The sequence below is a fragment of the Corvus kubaryi genome, unplaced genomic scaffold (genome assembly GCF_017639235.1).
Source record: "Corvus kubaryi isolate FWS band 111438036 unplaced genomic scaffold, C.kubaryi_AGA036_p1.0 37387, whole genome shotgun sequence".
NCBI classification, from domain to species: Eukaryota; Metazoa; Chordata; class Aves; order Passeriformes; family Corvidae; genus Corvus; species Corvus kubaryi.
The window spans coordinates 5,047,795-5,073,882 of NW_024581129.1; the positions used below are offsets into that span (position 1 = coordinate 5,047,795).

At 43.1% G+C, this 26,088-nt stretch overlaps 1 protein-coding gene across 3 annotated transcripts in view; it reads right to left on the bottom strand.

The window, feature by feature from the left end:
* Positions 1 to 1,022: 1,022 nt before the first annotated feature.
* CARD11 (caspase recruitment domain family member 11) overlaps positions 1,023 to 26,088 on the bottom strand; it is a 46,476-nt gene continuing 21,410 nt past the window's right edge. For all 3 annotated transcript variants that reach the window (XM_042037363.1, XM_042037362.1, XM_042037364.1), the window contains 23 exons: positions 24,278 to 24,490; positions 23,541 to 23,678; positions 22,581 to 22,906; positions 21,644 to 21,823; positions 19,924 to 20,076; positions 19,705 to 19,830; positions 19,027 to 19,224; positions 18,347 to 18,526; positions 17,258 to 17,312; positions 15,921 to 16,030; positions 14,647 to 14,750; positions 11,946 to 12,004; positions 11,281 to 11,413; positions 10,601 to 10,802; positions 10,037 to 10,163; positions 8,715 to 8,955; positions 8,206 to 8,302; positions 7,061 to 7,156; positions 5,992 to 6,124; positions 5,271 to 5,450; positions 3,992 to 4,116; positions 3,046 to 3,161; positions 1,023 to 2,485 (listed from right to left, as the gene is read on the bottom strand). In XM_042037363.1, the coding sequence (XP_041893297.1) occupies positions 2,281 to 2,485; positions 3,046 to 3,161; positions 3,992 to 4,116; positions 5,271 to 5,450; positions 5,992 to 6,124; positions 7,061 to 7,156; positions 8,206 to 8,302; positions 8,715 to 8,955; positions 10,037 to 10,163; positions 10,601 to 10,802; positions 11,281 to 11,413; positions 11,946 to 12,004; positions 14,647 to 14,750; positions 15,921 to 16,030; positions 17,258 to 17,312; positions 18,347 to 18,526; positions 19,027 to 19,224; positions 19,705 to 19,830; positions 19,924 to 20,076; positions 21,644 to 21,823; positions 22,581 to 22,906; positions 23,541 to 23,678; positions 24,278 to 24,490 (3,497 nt within the window). In that variant the 3' untranslated portion in view covers positions 1,023 to 2,280. The remainder of the gene's footprint in view (positions 2,486 to 3,045; positions 3,162 to 3,991; positions 4,117 to 5,270; positions 5,451 to 5,991; positions 6,125 to 7,060; positions 7,157 to 8,205; positions 8,303 to 8,714; positions 8,956 to 10,036; positions 10,164 to 10,600; positions 10,803 to 11,280; positions 11,414 to 11,945; positions 12,005 to 14,646; positions 14,751 to 15,920; positions 16,031 to 17,257; positions 17,313 to 18,346; positions 18,527 to 19,026; positions 19,225 to 19,704; positions 19,831 to 19,923; positions 20,077 to 21,643; positions 21,824 to 22,580; positions 22,907 to 23,540; positions 23,679 to 24,277; positions 24,491 to 26,088) is intronic.

The following is a 26,088-nucleotide window of genomic DNA, read 5'->3' on the forward strand; positions in this document are numbered from 1 at the left end:
TTCTAGCAGATGGTAGCGATCCCTGTGGCACAGCCAGTGGCACACGGACATCCTCCGCGCGCTGTCCGGTGAGCAGTCAGCTGGTGGCTCCTGGAGGCATCTGATGCTGATCTGGCTGAACTTTTTGCTGAAGCAGCTGAGAAATGTTCCTGCAGTTCCTCCCATTGCTCAGCTGCGGACTCAAAAGCTTTCACAAGAGGGGCAGGAACAAACCACAGGCAGCTGTTACACAAGGTTGCATTATCAGGACATTAGGAATGAATGCAAAATGCCCCTGAAAGGCTTAGTTCTTCCAACTGATGCTTTCTTATTTCTGCTTGAGCTACAGAGGATCTCTGAAGAATCATCCAATTTGTTCTATATATACCCCAACTGGTTGTTATTCCTTGCCCTGGAGGGAGTTGAAAATTGTGTGTGTAGCCTGTCCTTTTCGTAAAGAGGTTGCACATGGAAGTTTCCCCCTGCTTGCACAGTCCAAGCAGATGGCACTGGGCAGGTAAAAAGCTATTCTCTGAGAAGTGCTAGCTATGAACATTCTTTCAAACATTAATAACTTGAGAAACACAGCGGCAGCAATTAGATGTAAAGTGACATAAATTACTTCTTGAAGATTCCATTAGTTAAAAAATGATGTGCATAAAAGAGAAGAGCATAAAAGAAAAAAGAGCATCAAGTAAAAGCGCAATCCCACAAGCCAACATACACTGACCCAGTCTACCTGAGAGACACCCCCAGCAGAAGTTTGTTGCAAAGACTAGGGAGCAGCTGATCTAACGAAGGCAACCAGACCAGATGTTTTATTTAGATTCTGATTGGTTTTTTATTGCCTGCTGCAAAAATCAGTCCACACCACCAAGATGGGAGACTGGGGATGAACACAGAAGCAAAAAGTAAATTTGTTATTAAATGCATCTTAAAATGGAGGGATATGGCAAGGAAAGAAAGATCTAAGGACAATGGGATGCACAACTCTTTATCTGTAGGTCAATTTTTATTGCATTTCAGATCAGCAGTTGCGCGAGTCATTATTATCGGGTCAGTTTTATTGGATCAATTTGGCAATCTCAGTACAGCGTCTAATGTCGAGAGGAAAGGTTTCAAAGACTGAAGAGATTTAGGAGTCTAAGTCACACTCATGAACAGTGGAACTTAAACTCTCTGAGGACTTAAGTGCTTTTGAAAATGGGACATGGTCTCCTCAGCCCTATACACACTTCTGGAAGTGTGCATTATCCCACTTGGCCACAGCACAGCGTGGTGCTCGCCGGTCTCCTCGCTGTCAGCCACGGCACACAGGTCAAGGACTGAGTGGTTCACAGAAATTACTGGCTTATGAAATTCTTCTTTTCTTCTTCTCAGAATAGTCCCTCCTGTTGAGAGCAGGCATGTTGGCAGGCAGTGATGTCATAGAAAAATATTTCAGTGAAGAAACAGAGAAACCTGTTGTCCAGAGAAGGCACCACGGTATTTTCCATGAGTAAAAAAATGTTAAAAACTGAGAGATGTACAAATGAATATGATGCAGAGGCAGGGATAAACTAAATGAAATGTTGGCAGATCCGGAAAGATCTGATGTGCCACTGGGACAGTGAAGTCTGTTTTCCTGTAAGTGCCAGGACTACAAAGGAAACCTGCAAAACTGTTAAATAAAACGGGTTTCAAAAGGAAGGGAAAATTTTCATTTTAGTTAATGCCAGGAAGAATAGCTGTTTTCTTCTCTTTTCATTAAAATGGCTGTGGAGAAACAGGGCGACAGAGCTGCTCTGGCCATCAGCAGATGCTCCCAACCAGCCTCCAGCTTCCTCAGCTGGGTATGTTCTCACTTCAGGGGGGTGTGGGGCACATATCAATTCCACATCCTGAAGCCCAATCCCCATGGCCTTATCCCTTTTAGATTCCACTTACTTGGTCTCATCAGAAGTTTTCAATGAGATAAAAGAAATCCATATTTTGAACATAATAAATTACCCCAACCTCCCTCTCAAGGTCTTTGTCCTCATGTGTTAAACAGGTGCTGTCCCTTAAGAAATGCCAGCGGATCAGAAATTGTGGTGGTGGCTGTGGTCTGTCCCACAGCCTGGATCCCAGCATCTGAGACATGGGCTCTTCAACACAGCTCCAGTTCCATTCCAGACATGCATCCTGCCAGCAGGAAGTGCCCAGCCAGCAAGGGTGAAACAGGAGTGAGCTCTGGGCACCTCATCAAAGAATTCTGTGAGCCCCTGCTCCACCTGGATGTGTCATTGGCTCACCAAAGAGCTCCATGTTACTTATGGCTTTTTATAGCTGATCCTCATCTATCCAAATGGTTTTCCGCTGCTCTTCCCCGATCCTGTCTTTTATTGTCCGGATAAGATCCTCAATGCTGCTCCATGCCTCTGCCTCCACAGAGGCATAAAGGCAAGGCAGTGCTTCTAGTTCTTTCTCCTTCAGGCGGCACATCCGTAAAAACTCATCCTCAGCCTCTGGCTTCGGCAGCAGTTTCCTGGATCAAATGAGCAGACCAAAAATAAATGTCCTGCATTCTAAGTTAATCCTGTAGTCCCAGCTGTTCCATCAAGAATTTATTTTCTCCTAACTACATACAAGCAATAAAAGCAGTGAAGAATGCAGCTACTCCAGGTATGCCCTCCCCTTACCTTCATGCTGCCCCCAAGGAGAAATATTTGCTATGGGGAAACAATTTAAGAGCATTGAATGGAGGGAGAGTGCAAATGTTTATGAGCTCTCCTCTTCCAGCTTGCATTACCTTAAGAAATGCTGTGGGAGTGCTGAGCATGGAGAAAACCACATTTTCTTTGGTCTCATCCTCCCACAATGCTCACTGCCACCAGTGACAGTGAAAGAGTGCCAGATTTGGGGAATTCCTGCTTTCTCCGGTTGTAAGATTTCAGGGAGGAATCATGGGAGGAAATAGTGCACATAGAAGTACCAGATGGAGAGGGATGAGGTTCTTTATTTCTCTCAGTGAGAACATTATTGGACTCCAGAATCATTCACTGAATAAGACGGAATATCAAATATGCAAAAGGTTTGATATGTTACCTGAACCTCTTGATGTTTTTCTCTGAGACTCTTATAAAGAGAACAATAGGATATATCTTGGCTTTGATTAAATCCTTTGTGCAGCTTATTCCAGCTTCCAGGAGACAATGCTTGTTCTAAAAACAAAGTCATAACAGTGTCACAAAGGAAATTCACTGCTGTGGAATCTCAAGATAATGGTATCTATCCCTTATGGGGTCATTTAGAAAGCTCTCTATTTACCATTGTACTGATTTAAAACCTTTTAATCAAATACATTTAAAGTCCAGCTCCTCCTACTGGTTTAAAACTAGTCAGTCAAGTATCAGCTGAGCTTAACAGCTTTCCAAAAAGGTTTAAAATGGAAATGGATTGTTCTAAAGATGAAAAGTATGATAAAATACCAGTTTTACATAGAGACACAAAACACAGGCTTGCTTTCTGTTCAGAAAGAACATCCGATGCAACTACTTGTGAGAGAAAAAACCATCACTTTAATTCTCCTTTTTTTTCCATGCTGTGCATCAAATCTACTCTATTTGACATCAGATCTCTGTCTTGGGCATTGTTATCTTTCTTCTGTACACCCCTGTGTCTGGGTTTCAGGCTTCCCTTTCCTTTGTCTAGGTTCTTGTATCTCTCACTCTCTCATGTATTCATATATACTTATGATATGAAAAGGAAATGACTAAAGGATGGAGTACAGAAAATGAAAGGATACTTAACTGCATCTATGTGGGTCATCACAGGGAATGAGGGAGAATATAAAAAAATATGGCTGAGGATGGGAAAGGAAAGGAAAACAAGAGCACAAATAAAAAGCCATTTGGGGGAATAAATACAAATCTGAGATTGAAGGAGGGCAGGATAGCGAACATGCAACTTTAAATTGGTCCGTCTCTTATGCAAGACATGGCAGAGAGGTTCACAGAGAGCCCAGGGAAGGGACACAGAGGACTGGGAGCACCTTGGCAGTGACAGCCTCAATGTTGGCAGGTACAATACATTCGTATGTGTTCAGATTCTTTTCTCTGCTGAAGATGACAGTCTCCGTCCTTTGCTTCCTTAAGAACTCTTCCTTTGTTACAATATCTAGGAAGAGATGTGGTTGGGGATAGAATCAAATTTACAACAGCAGAACATGTAGAAAATATCCAGTAGTACTTCACATGGGATGTAAGGATGGTTCAGGGAAGGAAGATGAGCAATGAATTGTCTTAACAGCTGCCTCATTTCTTCCATTGAATTCAATTAAAGCCTAATCTGATCACAGCTGAGCATCTCAGCTATATCCTACACCAATGAGTCCTTGGGCAATTACTACAACACTATGAAGGCATTAAATTAAACCAGTAAATACAATTCCAGCACCTAATGTTATGTAGTAACAGTTCAGGGATGGAGGATGCTGAGAAGTGCTAAAAAAAGAAGGTCTCCTCAGCACAGGATCCTAAAACAAGGATTTAGTGTTCCAACATTTGTGTTTAAAGTTTCAAAAAAATTTGGCTTAGGTTGCAATGTGTGATACCAGCCCCCTTGTGAATTGCAGCTCCACATCAAAGCTTTTGTTTTATGTTGCAAGACAGGGGATATTTATTATAATACTTAACTTCTCAGGTTCTCTGTCTGGATGACTGTAAGGCTGCATACTATGCTGTGGGTATTCAATATTAGTGTAAAAATGAAACGTCAGCTCTGTTTAATGCTGGGTTGTATACAATCCTGCCCTGCGGCCACCACGGCACTGCGTACTGCTTTAATAGTAAATACTTAGCATGGAAGAAAATCAGTCTTTCCAGTAGATCAAATGCACAATCTTCACAGCTTGGATGAGACAGAAACCTAAAGTCGCTCTAGGGAAGATATGCCTCATAATAGCAAATACTAGAAACAAATTAATCAAAATTTCACATTGCCTAGATATGCAGTATGCAAACAGTATGCAAACAGAAAGAGCACTCACAGCATTTCAGTCTCTGAGGGGCAGCCTAGCAACCACACAGCATACACATGGATAATATTTATAGACATAGAATCTCATAACCATGTGTACTGGCTGTCTCAAAAACATTCAAATATCCCAGATAGTCTCAAAAAGCAGGATTTACAGCTACACATCACTCTGATGTGACTTGAAGTACCTCAAGCAGCTCTCACATGTGCATTCCCCTACGTGTGCACGCATATATATGTTCGTATTTCCAACACTGAGGGTTGACAGTCATGGCCCTCTTTTATCCCATTACCTGGCTTGCATATGTTGAATTCCAGGGCACCTCCAGAGTTGAGAAGCTTCTGCACCAAGGGCTTGGCAAGCATGGTGGGGGTGAACAGTACAGGGCGCCTGCGCTCGCAGTGGATGGGTCTCACCAAGCTATAGGGGATCAGACTGAGCTTCTTATCGATTTCACTCTCAGAATCCAAATCTGAGCAAAGAACAAGACATTTATCATCTGAGTTCCCCTCCATCAATATTTGGAGAAAAAAAGGAGACACACATGAACCAGAAATGGCATGATTAGTCATACTGGTCCTCCTTCCCCTTTTGCTGGGGTTGTCTTTACTATACTCACAGCACTATGATGTCCAACCTAATACTAGATTCAAGTGCCTTTTGCTTTCAAGAGATTATTTCTTAACCTCTTCAACACAACATTTGCTTGGAGACTTTCTGCTTGTTAGCTTGACTTACTCTAAATTAAATGTTTTGGAGCAAAAGGCAAGAAAGCACTTAGGAAGAACTGCCAGTCAAACAGGACATTTCAGCGTCCTAAAGCTGCCCATGAAGGCTTAGTGGCCCAAGCACTTTTAGCAGAATCAGTTTTGGTCACAAATCCTGTTGAACTTTTGCATATTCAACCACAAATGCAAGACCTATGATACATTTCATAGCCATGCTGTTGTGTAGATGTTTATGTAGGCCTTTGTGTCAGTGCTATGTGTGTAAAGGCTGTTTTAGATCTGCACCTTCCAGTTTATCAGGCAGCTGCTTCTTCCCTTCGGATGAGCTCAGTGCCAGGCCCGAGGGCCAGCCCGTGACGATGCGGACCCGCTCGTTGCTGTTCATTCGTTTGTATTTGTTCTCAGACCTACTGACAAACTAAAAAAGTGAACAAAAAAAAGAGAGATTTGACTCTCATTTCTTGCATTATTTACCCTCCCCATGTATTCATCAGCTGACACCCATTAACTACGAGATCTGAATCACCTGTGTCTATCAAAGACAGGACTCCATGGATCTGTGGACTGACTTCTAAGGCTCTTTAAATATCATAGATCTGTTTCAGAGCGGGTGTTAATCCCCTCTGGGATTTCTTGTTTTGTTCTCTGCTCTTAAGAGGCATGTTTTCCCTTCACAGAGCTCCCTGCTATCACCAGTACAAGCACTGATGTGTACATCATACCCAGAGTATGTGCACAAATGTATCACAAGTTATACCCAAACTGCCTCTTCTTTACTCTACAAGAGAGACTTAAAAACTCCCAAATGGCATCTTTTTACAGTTATTTTACATGAGAAATGGGCTTCATGCTTTCCTTCCTCATCCACCCGACTATTCCTCTATCCAAACATTAACTCCTCCTCCTGTGTATTTGCTAACCTTTCACAACCTCCTTCCTTCACAAGGTTTATCTTTCACCCACAAGTCTGTCACGCTCAGTCACTGGCCCACAGTTAAAGGACTATTTCCTGATGGAGCCCTATCTCACAGAGACTTGGAGATTTGATCCAGTCCATTGGATTTGTCCTTATGGTACAAGCAAAGCACATTTCAGCCTCTGATGGCAGACGTGGGATTCCTCAAGGCACATCCGTAATGGAAGCTATGCTCTTAAAAACAAACACCCCGCATCACAACAGAAAACACAACCCATCCTTCTCGTTCGTGCATTAAATCTCTTTTTGATAGGAATAAATTCCAATACAACCTCTAGACCTGAGCTGGGATTTCTGGGGGAATTAGGATAGCCTGAGAATATCAGCTGTTCAGATCCACTATTTCAGACATTGCACTGAGGATTTGAACTTTATTACCTGCAAAATCTGGCCCAAAAGAAAGCTTGCTCTGGACAGGCGAGGGCTGGTTTTTGGCTCGCTCTGTGGGGCAGGCTCCTCTGGCTGCAATGTATTCTAGTAAAAAAGAACACAGGCGTTTTTCTCCTCCACCCTCTTTTTTGTATTTGTTTTTTTAAATCATAATATTTGGGAAACAAAACAAGCCAAGACAGATATTTTATATTTCCAGTAAAAGAGGAGAGTGATCGATACCTATCCCAAATACAATGTTCTAAACAAACTGTGGACATAGCATGGCTTGTGCCAAGAAGCACTGCTTTTTCACTGCTCTTCACACTCCTTTTTTCACAGACTGCTCTCCACACCTAAGAAAGAGGTAATTTCTGCACCAAGAAAGATCATGCACAGCTTTTGCTTTCACAAGCACCTCTTCCAGTGATCTCTGTCCCTTTGATCAGTGGGGATGCGAGCACAGAAGGAATGTGTGACACTTAACCTTGACTGAAATCAAGCACAAGCACCGTCTACCTGTCCCTGCAAAAGTTAGAAGCATGAATGTCTCCCAGACTCTAAAAATAACTTATAGCAACTAATACACTGGGAAGGTAATTTTAATTTTGTAAAGATGGAATTTTGGGGTCTAAAGAAAGAAAAATCAAATTACTTTTTGTGATGGAAAAGGAGAAAATAGAAGGGCTGTTGTGTGTGAAGGCCTGATAATCCCAATTCTCTCCACAACATCTAGGCTGGAAGAGACAGGTCTTTCTAAAGTGGGACAACAGACTCTGTGGTTTAGAGGCTTGTTCACAATCGGAGATAAATAACTCTGATTATTAACTCCAAGGACACAGCTTCTTCCTTATGTGTACATGAAGATGCATTCAATGTTTACAGGCAGAGAAGCATGAGAAGGGTAACTAAAGCACAGAACAGTTTTGACTTTTAAAGTGCACTCCTTCATAGCTGGAAGGGTTAATAGTGAGCCAGAGCTGGGTTCATTCCCAGGGACATTATTTAAAGCAAACAGAAGGTGCCCATTGCCTGACACAATCAGAACCTACAGAGAATGTAAACAGGAATTTCTGTAAAATGATGATGAAAAATGAAAAAACAGTAGCAGGGGAGTATGAGGTGTTAAAAATACTTTGTTTGTGGATACTTACCCGCAGTGCCCGAAGGGTATTGTAGGAGTTTTCTGTCTCATCTTTGCTTCCTCTGTGCATCAACCGCTGCAGCTTCACCAAAAGGAGTTGCTGGGCTCTGAAAGAAAGGATGGAATCACGTAGATCAAGATAGTTTTGAAACCACTCACAAGAAAGCTGGATTGCAATGGGTCTGTGCCTACAGAAAAGATTAAACAGAAATAGCAGTGAGGACTGACTGAACCATGAAGTAAAGGCAGGAACAAAATAATATGGAGAACTGCATTGCAGTTAAGGATTAAAGAATATCCATGGAATATTTGCGTATTATACTTTTTGAGCAACCCACTTTATTTTTTCAGGTGACATCTGGAATCTCCTTTCTTAAGTTTTATAGCTCATGTTGTAGTTTAACATCACCAGATCTTATCTCAAAATTTAAGACAGATACCTCTTTCCTTACAGCCGTAATTAAGTTCCCTGTTTCTAGATCCCTGCTCTCAGTTGTGGCCACTCAGCATCACCCTCACCTGCTGTAGCTGGGAATGGTCCCCATCTCCAGGTCCCTGTCAGTGAAGGGATCCACCCTGGCACACAGCCACTCACACCTGCCCTGGTACATGGTGTCGAGGATGTGGACGATCTCATCACATTTCACTGACAGGGAGCAGCAGTCCAGCTGGCTGGAGATATTCAGGTTCAGGCGGATGTGAAATGAATCCCCCGAGGTGATGAGCCCTTCTTCCAGCTCCGACAGCAGCTTCCGGTACCCTGCAGCAGGGAGGGAAGGGGTGAGGCAGGATCTCACACTCTGCTCTTGCTGCATTCCCGGGCATCCTCTGGGAGAAGCCACAGCACAAACTCCTGGGGCTCCTCCGAGAGAGGTTTGTACTTCCAGAGCGCTGCCTGCAGTAGTTCCAGCAAGATCATGGGCCTGCACCTCAGAGATACTGATGGGGCATTGCCTCAGGGACAGACCATACTGCTGCTGTCAGGCCTGTGGGAATATTCTCATTATAATGCTGCTTTTAGGTAACTCCATTCTCAGTACTCCCCACATAACCTGTGGAACAGAGAACTCACCAAAGACGCAGACACAGCTATAGCTCTGCCCTCTAAGTACAGTGTGAGTTCTGCCACCAATTTTACTGGCAAGCTATTCCCCTTATTAGCTCTAATTGGCACTCCCAGAATCTATAACATGCTTTATCTGCAGTTAAGTGATGCTCAAAAAATTGCAATAGTCTTTTCTACCGTTGAAAACATCAAAGAAAATCAAAGGCATCACTTCTTGTGTGATCTATGCAGCTGAAATTCTCTAACCAGCATAAAAACACGAACGCCCATTTATACACACCAGTAAAGAATGGATTTTGGAATGTAATTTTTGATCCATAACCTGAAATTATCATTATAGGCCCTGAACACTAAAATCAGATTCTGTTCGCCACACATGAACTCCGGCTGTTCAAGATAAGATAAAGCCACAAAGTAATAAACAGGGCAACTCCATCAGGTAAATGCTAAATTGACCAGCTGGATAAAGATCATTCAGCTCACCACGCTGTATTGCAAAAAACTGTACATAAAAATAAGCTTGAACGTGTTTCACGAATCATGTTGCTATTGGCCACCATGTAAATTTTTCAGAATCCTCTTGACAAGCACATGGGCTTTTTATTTTCTCAGTCACCAGGCTAAAAGCTGAAACAGTTCCACATAGGTGCTGTAATTAACACCAGTGGCATGCTCCAGATTTATCCCAATACAAAGGATATGCTGGTCCTGTCACTCTCTTCCAGACAAGATGCTATAACAGACCATATGAGATGAGAAATACTTCCGGTCTTACCTTCATGATTTGATTTATACTGGAGTGTTACTGGACCACTGCACCTCTGAATTGTCCAGTGAACTTCTTCCTTTGTGCAAGTATCCAAGGGAACACTTTGATTTTCCCCTTTAATGCAGCCCTCCAGCTAGATACGAAAGAAATATCACTCTCCAGCGCAGGGTCAATATCTGAGTCAATTATACCATTTTTTTTAAAGTGTCATAATCTTTTTCTTATTAAACAATGCAGACACTTTGCTATCAGGATGTAGATTATGTCTTAATTATATAATTATTTTTCTCTCAAATTAGGAATGCTAACAGTCAACAGAACTGCAGCACTTGGACAATCCCAGGCTTCCCTGGGAGTAAGGAGTGCAGGGATATAAACTGTGGGGGGTGTTTTTTTCCCCTTGGAGGCATTTTAATAGGAAAATGGTCTGGCAACATTGGCAATGGAGGGAAAACTAAGTAAAGAGAAACTTGGCAGAAGCACTGTTGAACTTGTGCTCATGGGCTGCCAGGGACAGCATAGGTGGGTGGGCAGACACCCTGTGCCACTTGGTGATGATTTCATGCTCACCAGGAGGATCTGGTGTCCCTCCCGAAGGCCAGCTTTCTCTGCAGGGGAGCCTGTCTTGACAGAGCTGATGAAGCTGCCCTTGTCATTGCCCCCGAGCAGGGTGATCTCTGAGTTGAGGCTGTCCCCGTTGAGTGTCACGCGCTGGATCGTGTGACACGAGCTCCTGATGCGGCCCACAGACGTGACAGAGGGACGGAAGGGTCTGGTCCATGAGAGGAAGGGACAGTTGGTTATCTCACTGAGTTAAATGCATGTATGATAAATGAAAGATATAGAAATAAACCTCCAGCATTACCAAGCACTAGGATCTAAGGACTCTAAAAGAAATCCTCCTCGTTACAGCACAAGTTCTGGAGAAGAGCATCTGGATAGATCCCAGTGCTCTGGCATCTCTGAAAACTCAGCGTACAACAGTTCTCCACTCTGCAAGCTCTTGCAGCGAGATAGCAAGATCACAAAGAGAAATTTAAGCCTTTAGAACGTTTAGTCTGCCTTGAAGTTTTTGAAATTTGAGGATGACCTTCATAGGTTTACGGGACATGAAGGGGCTCCAAGAAAACGTTATATTGCTGCCACCATAATCACTCCTGCCACTGTAACTTCAGCAACTAATAAATAAATAGAGAGTTTCTACCACAGCACCCTTTCCTCTCAGGTATTTGAGATGCCAGTTTACCTACCTTTCTAGAGAGAACTTTCTAAATATGGAGTTGACATGCTCAAGCTCATAGGCATCCAGGCCTTCTGACTGATGAGAAGAAGAGGAAGAGTGCACTGAAGGAGCTCCATGTGACTGCCTATCATGACTGTCATCTGGAAAGAGTAACAAGAATGATAATGAGTCCTAGATAAAGTGACAAAGATGAAAAAGAGGAAAATTAATTTTAATTGAACCCAACCAAAGCTGAAGTAGGAAATTCCTCAGGCAGAGGCATGAGGACATGGCACGAGGAATGCCTCTCTCATAGAATAGAAAGTGGGAAGGGACCTCTGGAGACTGTCTAGTCAAAGGTCAGTGCAGGGTCAGCTCAAGGAGATTGCTCAGGACTTTGTCCAGTTGAAGGACATCTAAGGATGAAGAGTTTGACTAAAACTCTCGGGACAACCCTGTTCTAGTGCTTGACCCCCCCTCACGGTAAAAAAACGAATCCTTTTCCCACTTAGTTCTTCAGGAATGACCGCTCTCCCCTTCTTAACACTGGCTGACCCTTTGTTTTCTCAATTTACTCACAGATTGTGCGTCCCATTTTCTTAGAGGGGGTTGGTTATCTGACAGTCTCTGTAGCTGGGGAGCTGATAACATATTAGCTCATATTTCAATTACACATGATATCCTCTTGCTTACCATCCAGCTCCAAAGCATCACATCCAAAGCTGTCATTGTCCTCTTCAACCAAGCTGGAACTAAAAACAAAGCATGAGATAATGGAAGAGAGAGAAAGTTGCACACTTTCCAGCTTTCAGCAGATTTCATTAAGTTCCGAAGGAGGAACTTCTTCTGTGAAAAAGGAAGATGTTGGAGGCATTGCATCAGGCAATGGTGCAGATGCAAAAAAATAAGCAAGTAACATCCTTGAGAGTCCAGGGGAGATATAGAAAAGGGCAGGAAGACAACATGTGTCAGCCAGCATGGGAAGCATGTGAAGCAGCAAGAAGGTTCAGAAGGAAGAAATGCCAACAGCAGTGAGGGAATGAAGATTTTGCTGAGGACAAAAGGAAGCTGCTGACTGATGGTCTGGTGTGTGACTCACACCACACTTGGTTCACATGGAGATAAAGGGCTGCACAATGCCTGCTGTGCATGCACTGCACCATGGGGGTTTTCCATGACAGAGCAAAAAGCCAGAAGTTCACTGATGGACAGAGTAAATGCAAGGGAAGTTACTGAGGTGCAGCAGTAAGGAGTAATTTATCTGCTTGATTTAAAGTGCTTGAAGTTTTTTATAGCAGTTTCAGGGTACCTCACATGGCTACTCAGGTACCTGCAGTACAGAACAGCAAAGTGCTCCAGGCTTTGGGAACTGGCACAGCTCTGCTCCCAGCCCAGCTCGTACAGCCATTCCTGGTAGAGGTGACTGGATTGGTTGGCCTGAAAACCACTCAAGATTCTCTAAAATTCTGCTCTTACAGGGGTATTGGGGCTGTCCAGCCAAGTGAGTGATCTGTCAGCTTCACTAGAAGGACTTCATTAAAGCATGTCCTTTGGTTGCAAAGCTGTTTAAATAACAGCTTGTTGTTTTTCCCATTCAGAATGATTTGTAGGTCTCCTGTGGAGCTGATATTCCTCATATTTGGCTGTAGCTGAAGGGTGAATTTTTGCAGCCAGGCTGCAGAGGATCAGCTATTTTTACAGCATGCATAAGCAGGGAAATAATGTACCTTTTCCTACATTAAATGATGATCTCACCTTTTTTATTCACACAAATTAAGTTGAGATGAACTGTGAAACCTGCAACTTGGCTTGCAAACAGCAATTATTCTGGATTATGTTCACAAATAAGTTACAAAAATTTATCATGCTAATTATAAAGTTATAAACTACAGTGAATTTTTGGGCAGGCTCTTGAGATACTTGACTTTAGTGATTATCAGCTCAACAAAGTAAACCCACATTCAGACCTTGTTCCAGGGTACCTTTTCTTTCCACACAAAGAATATCTAACATGAGGGAAAAATTCAGATTTCAGTACAACTCAGTCTTCCAGTGCCTTAACACATGGAACAGAATACAGTCACAGTTACAGTGAAATAAGTCCAGAAGATGAATAATCTCTGTGTAATCTCTACTGTGTTCTGTAATACACTGCAAATATGGAAAGGTTCAGGCATGCCAAAGGCTTCTCAAGCACCTGAGGCACAAAACATTCAAATCATTAATAAAAAAGCCTTTTCTCATCTTGTAATGAAACACACTTTAAAAAGGGACTTGGAGGGCAATGTAGGAGAAGCTAAGGGAGACTGAAATAAACACTGCTTAAAGCCTCAGCAGCCTACAAAATTATGTGGGAGGACCAGCTGAGGATGCCCTCAGTGGAAAGCTGTCTTGCAAAGCTCTCCAGAGAGAGAGGCAAAAGTGGCAGTCTGCCCAAGATCAGATTGTTTTGAAAAACATAAAAATATGAATAAAGGTCTAATAAAGATTAGATATCAAAAATAGATCTAATAAAGATCTAAACCCTCCACATATATTGCTTTCTTCTAAATTGGTCTGCTCTGTTCTTTTCTCCTTCTGCTTGGGACCTTTAGGGAATGTATTTGTATTTCCTGATATTTCTGATGCAGACACTGATGCTATTGACACCACACCAACACAGCATGTCTGAGCATCACATTGCAAAAAACCTTTTAGAAAAGGGGTCAGTGCCCTTTAGGGAACTGTGAGGCAGGAGAGGTCTCTCTCCTTCCTGCCACCAACTTCCCACTCACCAGCTGATGAGATTTCACTGCCAGGGGAAGTCCATGGGGCCCTGACCCGACAGAAGTGGAAGCTGCAGCAGAAGGTGAAGCCAAGAGCAAAGCCTCTCTCTCCACTCCCTGCTCTGCTGAGAAGCAGACCCTAAGACTCAGAAAAACCACCTCCCTCCTCCACTTCTCCCCTCCACTCCTCGCAGACATGCAAGCAATTCTGCTCACTTCGGCAGCTTACAGAGAAGAAGGGCGAGCTTTGAAAGAAGGGGAAAGAACAGGGACACAAGGGCAGCATGGAGCTGAGGGGCAAAAACTGAAGCTGGATCAGTGTACGAAGGTAGAGAGAGCACTTTCTCCAACAGCATCAGTGCCAAGTGATTCCAGTCCTGTTTCTGTTTCTGTCCATTACAAAGTCAGTGCTGCAGTGGTATCACTGTGTCATTCATCCCCGCTGAACCGTCAGGCACTCCAGAGTGGTTTGGACAAAATGTGGGATGAAGGGCTGCAGCCTTGAGAAGTTAATCCTGCTGCTTTATAGAGGCTCTTCAATCAGAGGCAGACACAAGGACCTCTACAGCCCTTTTTCCCTTGTCCTTGTGCCATTGGGCTCAGGACAGGTTTCCCCACATGTGACCCACCTGCAGTGAGGGGTGTCCTCTTTGCAACGCCGCACGATGGAATCGTTCCCGGGAGGCTCGGGAGTGGTCGACATGATGCTGTCGTTACGATTCCGCAGGGTTTGCTTTGAACAAGAAACCAAAAGGTTTCAGAAAGGTTATCTGGTTGAAATGCGCTCTCACCTCTAAGTCACAGCAGCATTAGCAGTGGTGCTCTGCACTGGCCATAGTCTGCACTGAGAAGCACACACAGAAAAAGAAGAAAAGTCGATTCTAGCTGTGCAGAATCCAAGAGCACTCATATATCCCAGTTTTTAGCACAATGCCCAGCTTGTGTGCTGGCACTGCACCTTCTCCTGTGACCACATAACTGCCTGATTTACTAAGCCATTGTAACTTTACCCTTGATGTGTGGTGTATATGTTGCACAGCTGACATAGGAGGAGGATGAAAAGCAGTATGTCTACTTATATAAATATATATATAGTTGGAATGAGACAGAAAAACACAGATCTTCATATGTTAAATAATCTTCCAGTACACTGGAAACTAAAACCTGAATTGCACTAGAGGGAAGACCAGTATAAGGCATCTAAACATTCAACAGATATTCCAAAAAGATATTCCTAACCCAGCTAAGCTTATTATGAGTGGCAGCAAGTTCTTTCCTGGCTATTCTTGAGTATAATTTTAATTTCCTGGGGGCAGCATTTTTCACGGTGTTCTAGAAAGATGTCTTGTTCTTTGTTATTAACACTCTGCAAGAGCACTCTCTCTATCTGCCTGTCCTGCTGTGTCAGTGCTCACATATGTATAATGGAATATCTACCTTGGAAGATTATGGGGATACAGCAAGCAGGGAAGAAATGGTTTGATTATGGTATGCAGAAATTTCCAACTGTGATCTGCACCCCTTTTCTCACTTGCTGTTACTTATAGACAGGAAAAGCATTATAGAACTCAAAAAATCCTTAGAATTTTCCCAGATAAGTTACAAAGCAGTTTTAAAGCAAATCTCTTTCTTCTAACAGTAAATGTTAAATGGCATAAGGAGACAGCAAGAGGTCATAAATACCTCTGAAATATCTTTAAATAAACATAAACCAATTCTGTGATTTTGGGAAAGGCTAATAACATAGTTCTAACAAAATGCTGGTAAAAGGATTAAGGGAGCTTCTGACAAGGGCCTTGAATGTGATCACAGCTGGGATGCTGGGGAAGTGCTAATACTGAGCTGTGAAAGCGCTGAACCACATTAGGAGAGACAGTTGTAGACAGGCAAGGGGCATCCTTACAATCCTGGTGACTTCACAGCTGCTGATGGAGTTACTGATGGACACAGAGGAGCTCGTGTCCGTGCGGCCGGTGCTGCCCTCGGCCCCGTCTTCATCCTGTGCTCTGACTGCTGCACTCATGGGGACACAGGGAAACACAGACAAAACACACGAGAGAGAAGCACGTCAGAGCACTTCCAGTGCAGAGTCTTTCACAGATGTGCCACTGCACTTATGTTCTCTTTCCATTTCAGCTGGTCTTGTACTGGACAGGGGCCGCAGACACGCTCCTGCTCTGCAGCTCTGGCTCCCACACCTTCCCCAGCAGTTCCCGACAAAGCACGGAAATTCCCACCCCTCTGCACAGACTCCTGCCCACTTTGTCTCCCAATTCTGTCCTGGCCATTTTTAATAGATCTGTGAATGCTATTTGACAAATAAAGAAAGATTGTTTCGTGAATTTATGTTCTAATTTCATCACCTGAACCAGGCGATCTGCAAGGTAGGCTCATTGAATTACACATTTTTACTACAAAAAATTTACAAGGATCAAGAAGCCTGGGATCCCTCCGCAGCCCCAGGGTAACACAGAGTGAATGTGGACTCCTCCCCTTCCTCAGCACCTCTGATTGGTACTAATGTTGCACACTGCCTGCTAGCAAAGCTGCTGTTTAACATGGAGTACCTTGGAGCGGGAGCCGTGTTTGCCATGGTGTTTTGTCCAACAGAGGCACACTGTAACACACAACAACTGAAGGAAGTGCTGCCTCTGATGGTGTTTGTTTCAGGGATAGTGTTACACAAACAGGAGGAATTAGGAGTAACTCAAACATGAGTGTACAGCAACAAATTTGGTAACTTGGCAGCTGGCTGGGGCGTGGGTCAATCCCCCTCTGTGAGCTTTTGCAATGCTTTAGATTTAAAATTAATTCTGTTTTGCTGAAGGACAAAGGAACTCATTAGACAATCACTAGATTAGGGCCTTTTCAGCTTGAATGATTTTTCCAACAGCAAAAAGAGAATGGTATGATGATTTTTAGTGCAGATGTTACACAAATGACTTTACAACTTTTGTAAACTAAATGGAAAACTGAGAAAACAGAAAATTTAGCTAAGCTATGGGATGCACATCGTGTGCCTGTGGAGGCATCTTTGGATGGAGAGGACAGTGAAGTAGAACACTTGACTACTTTAAATTATTACATTGGTATCTGTGAGAGAAACTGGGTTTTTTTTTACTGACTTGGACTTAGTTAACAATTTCCCTGGTTGGCATATTTGCTAAAACAACTTAAAGAGATTAAGTGAAAGAGACAAAGCAATGGAAAAGGAATAAGGACATGGGTGCTCTTTCTGACCTTGAAACTCTGATGTTTTGTTCATGCTGACAGGGGATTTAGCTCTTGGACTTATCTAAAAGTAAGAGGACAAAAATCAGCACAAATGCAGAATATTTGCCACACACTGTAAACCAGATATTTTTACCACCTTTTTTCACTGCTACGTTGTAATATACTTGCCCTCCTTTAAACAACAAGACCCAAAATTTGGAAGATATTTTGGTATCTAAATACCACAGCAGTGATGGAGGGTTGCTACCTGACTACTTTTGAATGTCTGGCCCAAATAACATTGCAATTTACAGATTCTGCTGAGGAAACAAAGAGACAAAAGGTGAAGTGGGTGCCTTGGGACTGGTTTCAGGCAGCTGTTAATACAACAGGCATCCTTTTGGAGTGTGCAATGTGAAAAATGCAGCTCTATCGCCATAAGTAATAATGACAGTCAGAGCTCAGAAAGGTTATGAAGGGCAGGGAGAATTCAAACGCAGATGAAAGGAAAGAGAACCTCAAAAGCCGGAATGTTAGATTTTTGTGGGTTTTCTTTACAATTCATGAATACAGCATCAGATAATAGCTGTGTGAATGCAGCTGGTCGGGAAAATCATGAACCTAACTCATGCTACCCCTTCCTGTTAAGGGTGAGGAAATTGCCATAATTTAATTCTAAATTAGATGGTTAATTTTGCTCTAGATTGTGTCCACTTCTTTCTATTTTTCCTTCCAGCTGCTGAGAGCTTTTCCTCCAACACTTTGTTTTTCACCTTCAGTGTGTGTTGGACCTCAGGCATTATGTCATTTTTTTTCCCCACTAATGTTAAGGAGGCAAAGAATCAATTTATTGACAACGCTGCAAGAATGTGAATGAACAGCAGAAGCAAGAAGAAAACAGAAAATGGGGAGAAGGGACAGAAAACAGTCTATAAAGCCTGATTAGATCTGCTCCTCAAGATGCAAATCACCACAGGGCAAAAACTGACAGCTCACTATCATACACAAATCTATTACCTTTACAGCAGTTTCAGAGGCACTGCCACAACATGTGTTATGTCTGATAGTTCTAACAGTCCCTGCTCTGTGTCATTCCAGTCTCAGATTCAGACACACCTGAATCCCCTTTAGATTCACTCTTCTCTTGAGACGAACTTGATCAGGCAAGAAGAATTTGTTGTCTTCTGGAGAGTCTTCAGAAGTGGAGGAGTCATCGGCTTCCTGACCATTGGCTTTTGGGCCAGAAGTCCCAAAGGCCTGGGAGATAACGGTAATGGGAAGATTCCGTGGCAAACTCTAAAGGTCACAAGGGAACACTTTTACTTCTGAGACCAGTTTGGTACAACACATGACCTTCCTTTAGAGCAATCTGATTGAACCTATTGTGACTCTGTGCTTCCGAAGTTCATGTAGAATGTGGCTCCAAACCCAATCAATAATTTGGGTTGAGATTAGTGGGGATTTCTGTTCACTGTCTGAATTCTGTTTCACTCACATTCCTAAAAATATTTGTAGTTTCTAACCCAGTTTAGAAAATAATTGGTTTTCTGTATTTCTTTCCCTACCATTTAAAGTTAAGCTGTGGAATGGCAGCCTTTGGGAAGGCATGTGCATGACAGACAACCTGAACAACACTACAGCAAAGAATTCACAACACTGACATTTAGTAGGAGGAGATTATTTTTTTCAGTTAATTCATGGAAAGAATTTAAAAAGTCCCCTCTCCCTTCCAGACCAAAATGTTTGCAAAAGCAAGTCTTAACAAAAGAGATCACATCTGTTTTGCTCAGCTGTACCTGGTCAAGGAAGTTGTTGTCCTTGGAGAGGCGCCGGAGTTTGCACTCCAGGTTGACGATGCACGCTTCCTTCCGCACCACCTCGATTCGGAGCTCGTCGTTCCGCTCCTCCAGCTCCCGGATCTGCTTCCTGTATTTGTCCTTCTCTATCAGACAGTGTGAGTACTGCGTCTGAGCCTCGTCGCGCGAGCGGAATGCCTGCAGCGGGGCAAGAACCCTCTGTGGCACCTGGGCACCAGACCCTCCTCCTGCTGCTTTTGTTTGTGAAGTGCTGGCAACGGGCACTTCAGAAGTGGTACCCAGTCACCCATTAACACAGCAATCAGGACCAGGATGTGCCACAGTAGCACCATCAAAAATTATGATGATGAGGGTTTACATCTCCCTCTGGGTTGGTGGGAAAATGTCCCAGAGTGCAAACGGGGTGACTTGACACTGACATAAAGCCTTGCAGGAGCTGTTGTTAAGATCCTAGTTCTGCCTGCCAGATGCTACACTGTGGAAACAACCCAATATTACCCTGTGTTTAATTACCCTAATGCAAATCCCAACAAGTCATTCTTTTAACTGCTTATTTTATAATGGTATTTTGGGCCCAATTACCCACAATTCCCCAAAGTGACACAGAGGAGATAGAGGCTTTTGCTACTGATTTCCCCCACTTTAACTGTGAGATACCTGGTCCCGCTCCTTTTCCACCTCTTCCAGCTGTATCATTACAGTGTTCATGCGGTGCTTGTACATCTCACAGTCTTTTCCTAGTGTTGAGCACTTTAACTCCAAATCTTCTTTCTCCTCAAGATACTGGAAATGACAAACTGTTAACCACCACCACTCCCAGAGGCATTTTGGGCACCAGCCTGAGATATTCCATCTCTCAACCCTTCCATTTCTCACCTTGTCTCTCAAGTCCTCCACATGACGAATCTCCTCTTGGAGATTAAAGATCTTGTTGACCAACTCATGACGATCCTCCAGTGCCTCCTTACGGTCGTGTTCCAGAATATCCAAAATGGCTTTGTCTGAATCTGGCAAACCCCTCTTGTCAGCCTGAGGAAAGACATTTTTTAGAGCCAGGCCAGGGAAACAGAAAATAGTTTTGCAGGGAGAAAAGTATCAAAGACAGTAACAGGCAAGAGGAATAGCAAATGAACAAGGTACTGCAATGGGAAAGCAGGAGAAGAGATGGACATTTGTTCATATTTTAAAGCATTGTCAGAAAAGATGAATAAAATCTGTCTTGCTGTCAGAATAATCTGATGAAGGAACTGTTTTACTGGTCTATTGTACTGGCTGTAATTTGATCTGGTTTGGATGCAGTGACAATTCTTCACTCCAAGCCCTGCATTCAAAACTCTTTTCTATTAATCAGCTCTCACTGAGCACAAAAATCACCCTCTTCCAAAGAGCAGGGCCTAAGAAAATATTCAGGAGAATTTTTAAGTCATGCACAGGCTTTGCAGAGCTGTGCTCAGAGAATATTAAACATGGCTGGAGTACCTTGTACCACTACTTCATTTCCCACACTGTCCAGGAATATAATTTCTTTCAGATTTAAAATTAAAAAGATTACCAAAGCAGGTTCCAACACATAATTGCCATCCAAAATTAACCATAAATGGAAGATGAAAAAAGCATGAAATGCCAGCAAGGAATATGCATATTTTTTTTTTTTGAAATACCTAGACTGAATTGGAGATTTCAGGGACATTTCGGTTATCCAGTATTTCTAAGCATTCCTAAGCATTTCTAAAACAACCTGGTTCAAGTTTACTTATACTTTTGCTTAGGAGAATTTAAATCCTATTTTTAGCTATTTCTCTGTTTCTTTAAGTGCTGTAAGACCATTTCAATTAATATAACAGACCTACATGGACCAGAACTCCCAGAATCTTCTATCCTACAGTTTTTCAACCTTTGAATTGGATTTGTGTTAGAACTAAGAATCGTTAGGCGCTGCTAGAGGCTACAGCCATTTCTGAAAGGCCTTCTATTGATAATTTTAAAGTGTCATTTTAAAATGCCACAAACATTTCCAACAAAGTGCTAAGCAGTCTCATATATATCCCATTATTTGGCTAAGCTCTAAATGTGCTGCACATCATTTGTTTTCCCTACCTACCCAAACACACATTAGTTGAGCTCCCTGTGCAAGCAGGATTCTCCAGGGCACCCTGGTGCTTAGTGACCGCTCAAGTACAGGAACCTTTGTTACCCTCTGCTTCATTAAAACCTTTTTGGCAAAGATATGACAACAGCCTGACACAGGGTACACAGAGCCACTGTCAGAAATTTCTGGACTGGCTGTTTAACAGAGCTTTGCAGTGACAGGCTGGTACAATGTTCAGCAATTCAACACTGCATTCTTGGAAGAGCCAATTTCTCATGTACACTTGATTTTTTTAGAGGACTATTTTTGTAGAGCTCCTCCTCATGCATGTGTCTGCGCAGGGAGCACTCCAGGCAGCTGGGAGCTGTACAACCAGCCTTCTGTTTGTCCAAACTTTGCACTTATGCTGGTTGAAGCTTTGCAGGCAGAGGTTTCAGCCAACACTTCCTGCACTGTAACTGGAATATGCTTGAGTTTGGATTTAAAGGCAGCAATCTGCTTTTATACCTGAATGATGGACTGTAACTCTTGGATTTTAGTCTTCATCATCTCATTTTCCCGCTCCAGCTCCAGAACCTGTTCCTTTTTGGGTCGGTTTTCAATATCATTTTTCAGCTTCAAAGACTGGTTCCTCTCCAGCTTGCACTCCTCTTCCACCTTGTTCAAGCGATGCTTCAGCTGGTCAATCTAGAGCAGCCAGGGAGAGTGAAAAGGAGAAAGAGGAGAGGGAGAGAATCCTTCCTAGCTCTGACATTTAGTGCTCTGAAAAAGCTCTCACTTCCAGGTGAAAACATAGGGGGAAAAATAGTTTAAACTGTGAATGCTAAGGAGGAGTTGATAATTGGGTGCTGAATGTCCACAACTGAACTGGTGAAGTTTCAAGTACAAACCGGCTACTTGCCAGCTGTAACTCATATGGGCTTATTGTGAATATTTAGAACACCTGGATTAAAAAAAAGTGACATGTCCCCAATCCTTCAATAAATAAAGACGTATGAAACAGAATGAACACTTAAGAGGCTGACCACACATTGTGCTTTTTGCACGTGGACTATTTGGATCAGGAAAAACAGGAGAAAATTCACGATATGTTTCTGAATAAACCGTCAGCAGCTGTAGTGCTGCTGGATAACTGTACCAAGATATTACTAAGCCTAAAAAAGCCAAAATTATGTTCTTAGTAAGGAAGTATGTTTTAAATTTTATTTTTACTTGCATTCTGTTAATTCATTATCTGCCATTAATACACCTCACTGCAGTTGGCATTTCTATACATTGATGCCTCCAATCATCTGGGTAATGTCTTGGGGTGACCTTACGATGTGTATCCCATATCAGCAAGCAAAAGAGAGCTCTACACCTTTCTGCTGTCTCATTTTCCCAGATGCCACTGGCGCTCTCCATTGCTGTTGTTGACTAAAGCACCCCAGAGCATTTATGTCACCTCCAACTGCAGGTCCCGGCTCCTTATCACAGCCATGCTCTTCTCGTCACTCAGCTGGGCATATCTCATGGCCAGATTGTAGTTCTCATCTTTCACCTTGACCAGCTCATCGTTGTAGTTGTTTCTCTCCTCTTTCATCTTGTTGTACCTCTCCTGGAAGGTCAGCAGCTCTATCTTGTTCAGCTTTAGCTGCTTTCGCTCATCCTCCAGCTGGCGGGACTTGGCCAGGAGCTCACAGCGCTGCATGTCTTTTGTCTTCACTTGCTGCTGCAGCTTGATGATCTCATTCATTAGGAAATGGGTTAGGCCTTCATGTCCCTCCTCCACTGAAAATGTTTGAACAGCTTATCAATGTCTAGTGAAGTACCTTATTTAAGTTACTTTATTAACAAGTAGGATCAGAAGAACTAAGTAAGAAACAAGGGGCCAGAATATGTACAGAGGTGCAGAATTTGCACAAATTCATACACATCTGTATGTCTAACAGTACAAATATTACACAACACACTGGTATCAGAATCCCAATATACACACATACAGCTTGTCTAGATAGAAGACAAAGCCTTTACATTTGTCTTGTTTCAGCTGAGCCCGTAGAAATAGCACAACCTTTGTAAAATGAATCTGTACAAGTTCAATTAATCTGAATGCATCAAATGTGCTGCACATGTGTAGGTCATCAGTGTAATTTAGTTCACTGTTCCAATATAGCTTCTCCTGAGATTTCTGGCAATGTCTATCATTTCATTTGAAGCTCTTCAGCTTCATTCAGACAGCTAGGATGTCCCTTTGCTTTATACATTACCTACCACATTTTGCTTTGAAGGGGACTGAAAAGCTGCAGAATGCTACAATAAGATTAGCTTTTATTTCCACTTCTTTCCCAAAAAAAAAAAAACCAAGCCAGTCTTCCAGATAGTCCTTAGTTCAACAGGCTCCTTTATGATTGATTCTACTCACCAACAATAGTGGAAAATCTCCGAGTAGGTTCTTTCCCTGTCACCAGTTTGTAGAGTTCAGGGTAGTAAAACTCCAGGCTCTCTAAGAACACCACGTAGCCTCTCTGGCCCTTGGTGTGGAGGATGTCCAGCAGTCGGCCTGGGTACAGACAGAAGAGAGGAGACACATCAGCCCCATCAGTAGCACAAGCAAGTACCACATCCCTGAAGTCAGATCTGCCTAAGGTTCATCTCTGCCACGGCAACAAGCTGTGCAAAATCTGGCTGATTAACTGAGTTCAGCTGAGCCCATAAAGTAATGCCACCAATTCTACATGTTTGTGCTGATCGTTATTCTGAAGGAGCAGAATGGGCAAATTGGTCTGGAAATTTCAAAGGACAAGTTATTCCGTGCAGCCTTTACCAGGCAAGGATGGCAGATCCTCCAATGACAAATCACAAAGTACTGCAAGCTGAAAATTTGCTCCTAGAATGGCACTGGCTGCTGCTCATGTTAACTGAAATATTTGCCAAGGCCTTGACGGGAGTTTGAACCCCATGAGCTCCAGTCCGCACAGCACTGGAAAGAGTCTTTGTGATCAAAATAGCACCAGAATCCTCCCTTACTTTAAACCTCCTCTAAATAAGATTAAAGGTTTTCATTTGGTGATGTGCAACTTGATACAGGCTCCCTCCAGACTTAGCAAAGCAAAGCTATTCACACAGGGATGCAGACAGAGCCACTGACCAGACAATTACCTGCTCTGTTAATTTTGGAGGGCAGCATAAGGGAGTTGAGGACCTCATCCTCATCCTGCTCATCGATGACTTTGCACTGCCGTAAGTAGGGGGTAAGTTTGGCTGGGTTGATGTAGCGGCTCAGCATGTGCCGGTTGCATTCCACATTCTCCCACAAAGCCTCCTCTTCATCTTTCAGTGTCTCCAGGCAGTCATCCATCTCTGGCTCTGCTCCTGAACAAGGGAAACAACTGGCAAATGAACACCAAGCAGGAGAGCTTCAATCCCAGTAGTTTTTTGTACTTCCACGTCATATGGGATGAGCTCAGAACCACTTCTGACTAATGCTGAATTTGCCCAATATTGAAGCTGTTTGAAGTGCAGCCTGTCCACAGCTTATCTGGGAAATGACAGTTCACAGAAGTGCTATCTTGAGTCTGTGAACTATTGCTCATCGCTCTCCAGTGATGAATCTGCACTCACCCAACTCCACCAAGGTCTCTACAAGTCAGAGGATCCCTCTGCTCAAGAGAGGCAGTGGCAAAGGGCACAGTGCAAGGCAAGAAGTGAATGAACCTGCAGAGCTCAGAGCAAAGACAAATACTGGCTGCAGGCAATGAAGGCATTTATCCTCACCTCCTTTGCTCCTCTCAGCTGTACTGAGGTGAACCTGTGCAGATGCGATGAGCCAGCACCTGTAAGTGGCTGCACGCAAGAACAGTTAAGGCAGGTCTGTGTCTGCAGCCGGCTGTGGATGCATTGAGGGGTGTGAGTGCAGGTACCTGGGAGCTCAGACCTTGCCTTTCCCTGCAGGAGGGGGGAGGTAACAGCATTGTGTCACTGCAGTCTGAAAATGTTCTTGACTCATGCAAATGCTGTCACACGGTTTCTGAGTGCTTGCAAAGCAATTTCCTGCCAGCTCCTAATTTGTACCCACCTCATTAGAGAAGGTTACATGGCAGGCTACAGTGAGGCAAGAAAACTTGTACTGAAGTTAAAACAAAAGAAACTTTGCAAAAAAACCAAAAATATCTTTCCTTCTTTATTTTGTAATAAATATTAACTTTTCACTTAGTGCTATTTTGCATTCTAGCTTTCACAGAATCTCGTGATCCAGGTGGCACGTGGAACATAAGCTTCTATTTCAAGTTCAGAGACCCTGGTGGAAGAATATGCAATTCTTGGATCATATGCGACGAGAGCTGTGCTTTATGAGGCTTTGCTGGTAATCAGTAACTAAAGACCTCAAAAGCAACATGTTGTTTTCCTCAGCTTCCAGCTGTAGGAACTGGGGAGCAGCCTGCGTTACACGGAGCATCCCTGGGCAAAACCAGCTCATAAACTGCACAGCCAAGGGTTATTAATTCCTCATTTTGAAAACTAAAGCCAAAAGTGCTAATCTGCTAAATAATGCGTTTGTCAGTGTTCTCACATAATGAAATACAGACTATTCCTACAAAAACAATGCATGCTCTCTGCTTGATGCTTTTAAAAGCTTTTTCAATTTGTCAAAAATCCTAGCTGGGGTTTCAATATCTCTGCGAGAAAAATTTGGATGGTTCCTCACAGTATGGGCAAGTTAAGGGAGTATTGCCAGGGGCTTTGTTCTTCTCCTGTACTCCAGCAGAGTTCTTTTCTTTTCAGTTTCACATCCTAGGAGCCATTTTTCCACATTTGCTTTGATGCTTGCATGTGGATTCATTACTCTAGTTCAGAATATCGAATATTCTGGGAGAGACAGCAGTCCTCAGAGGGCCAGGAAGAGCAAGGCCGTTCAATGGGATCCAGAATCATGGGACAAGGCTGTAGTTAGGGGAAAAATCTCCCTGATC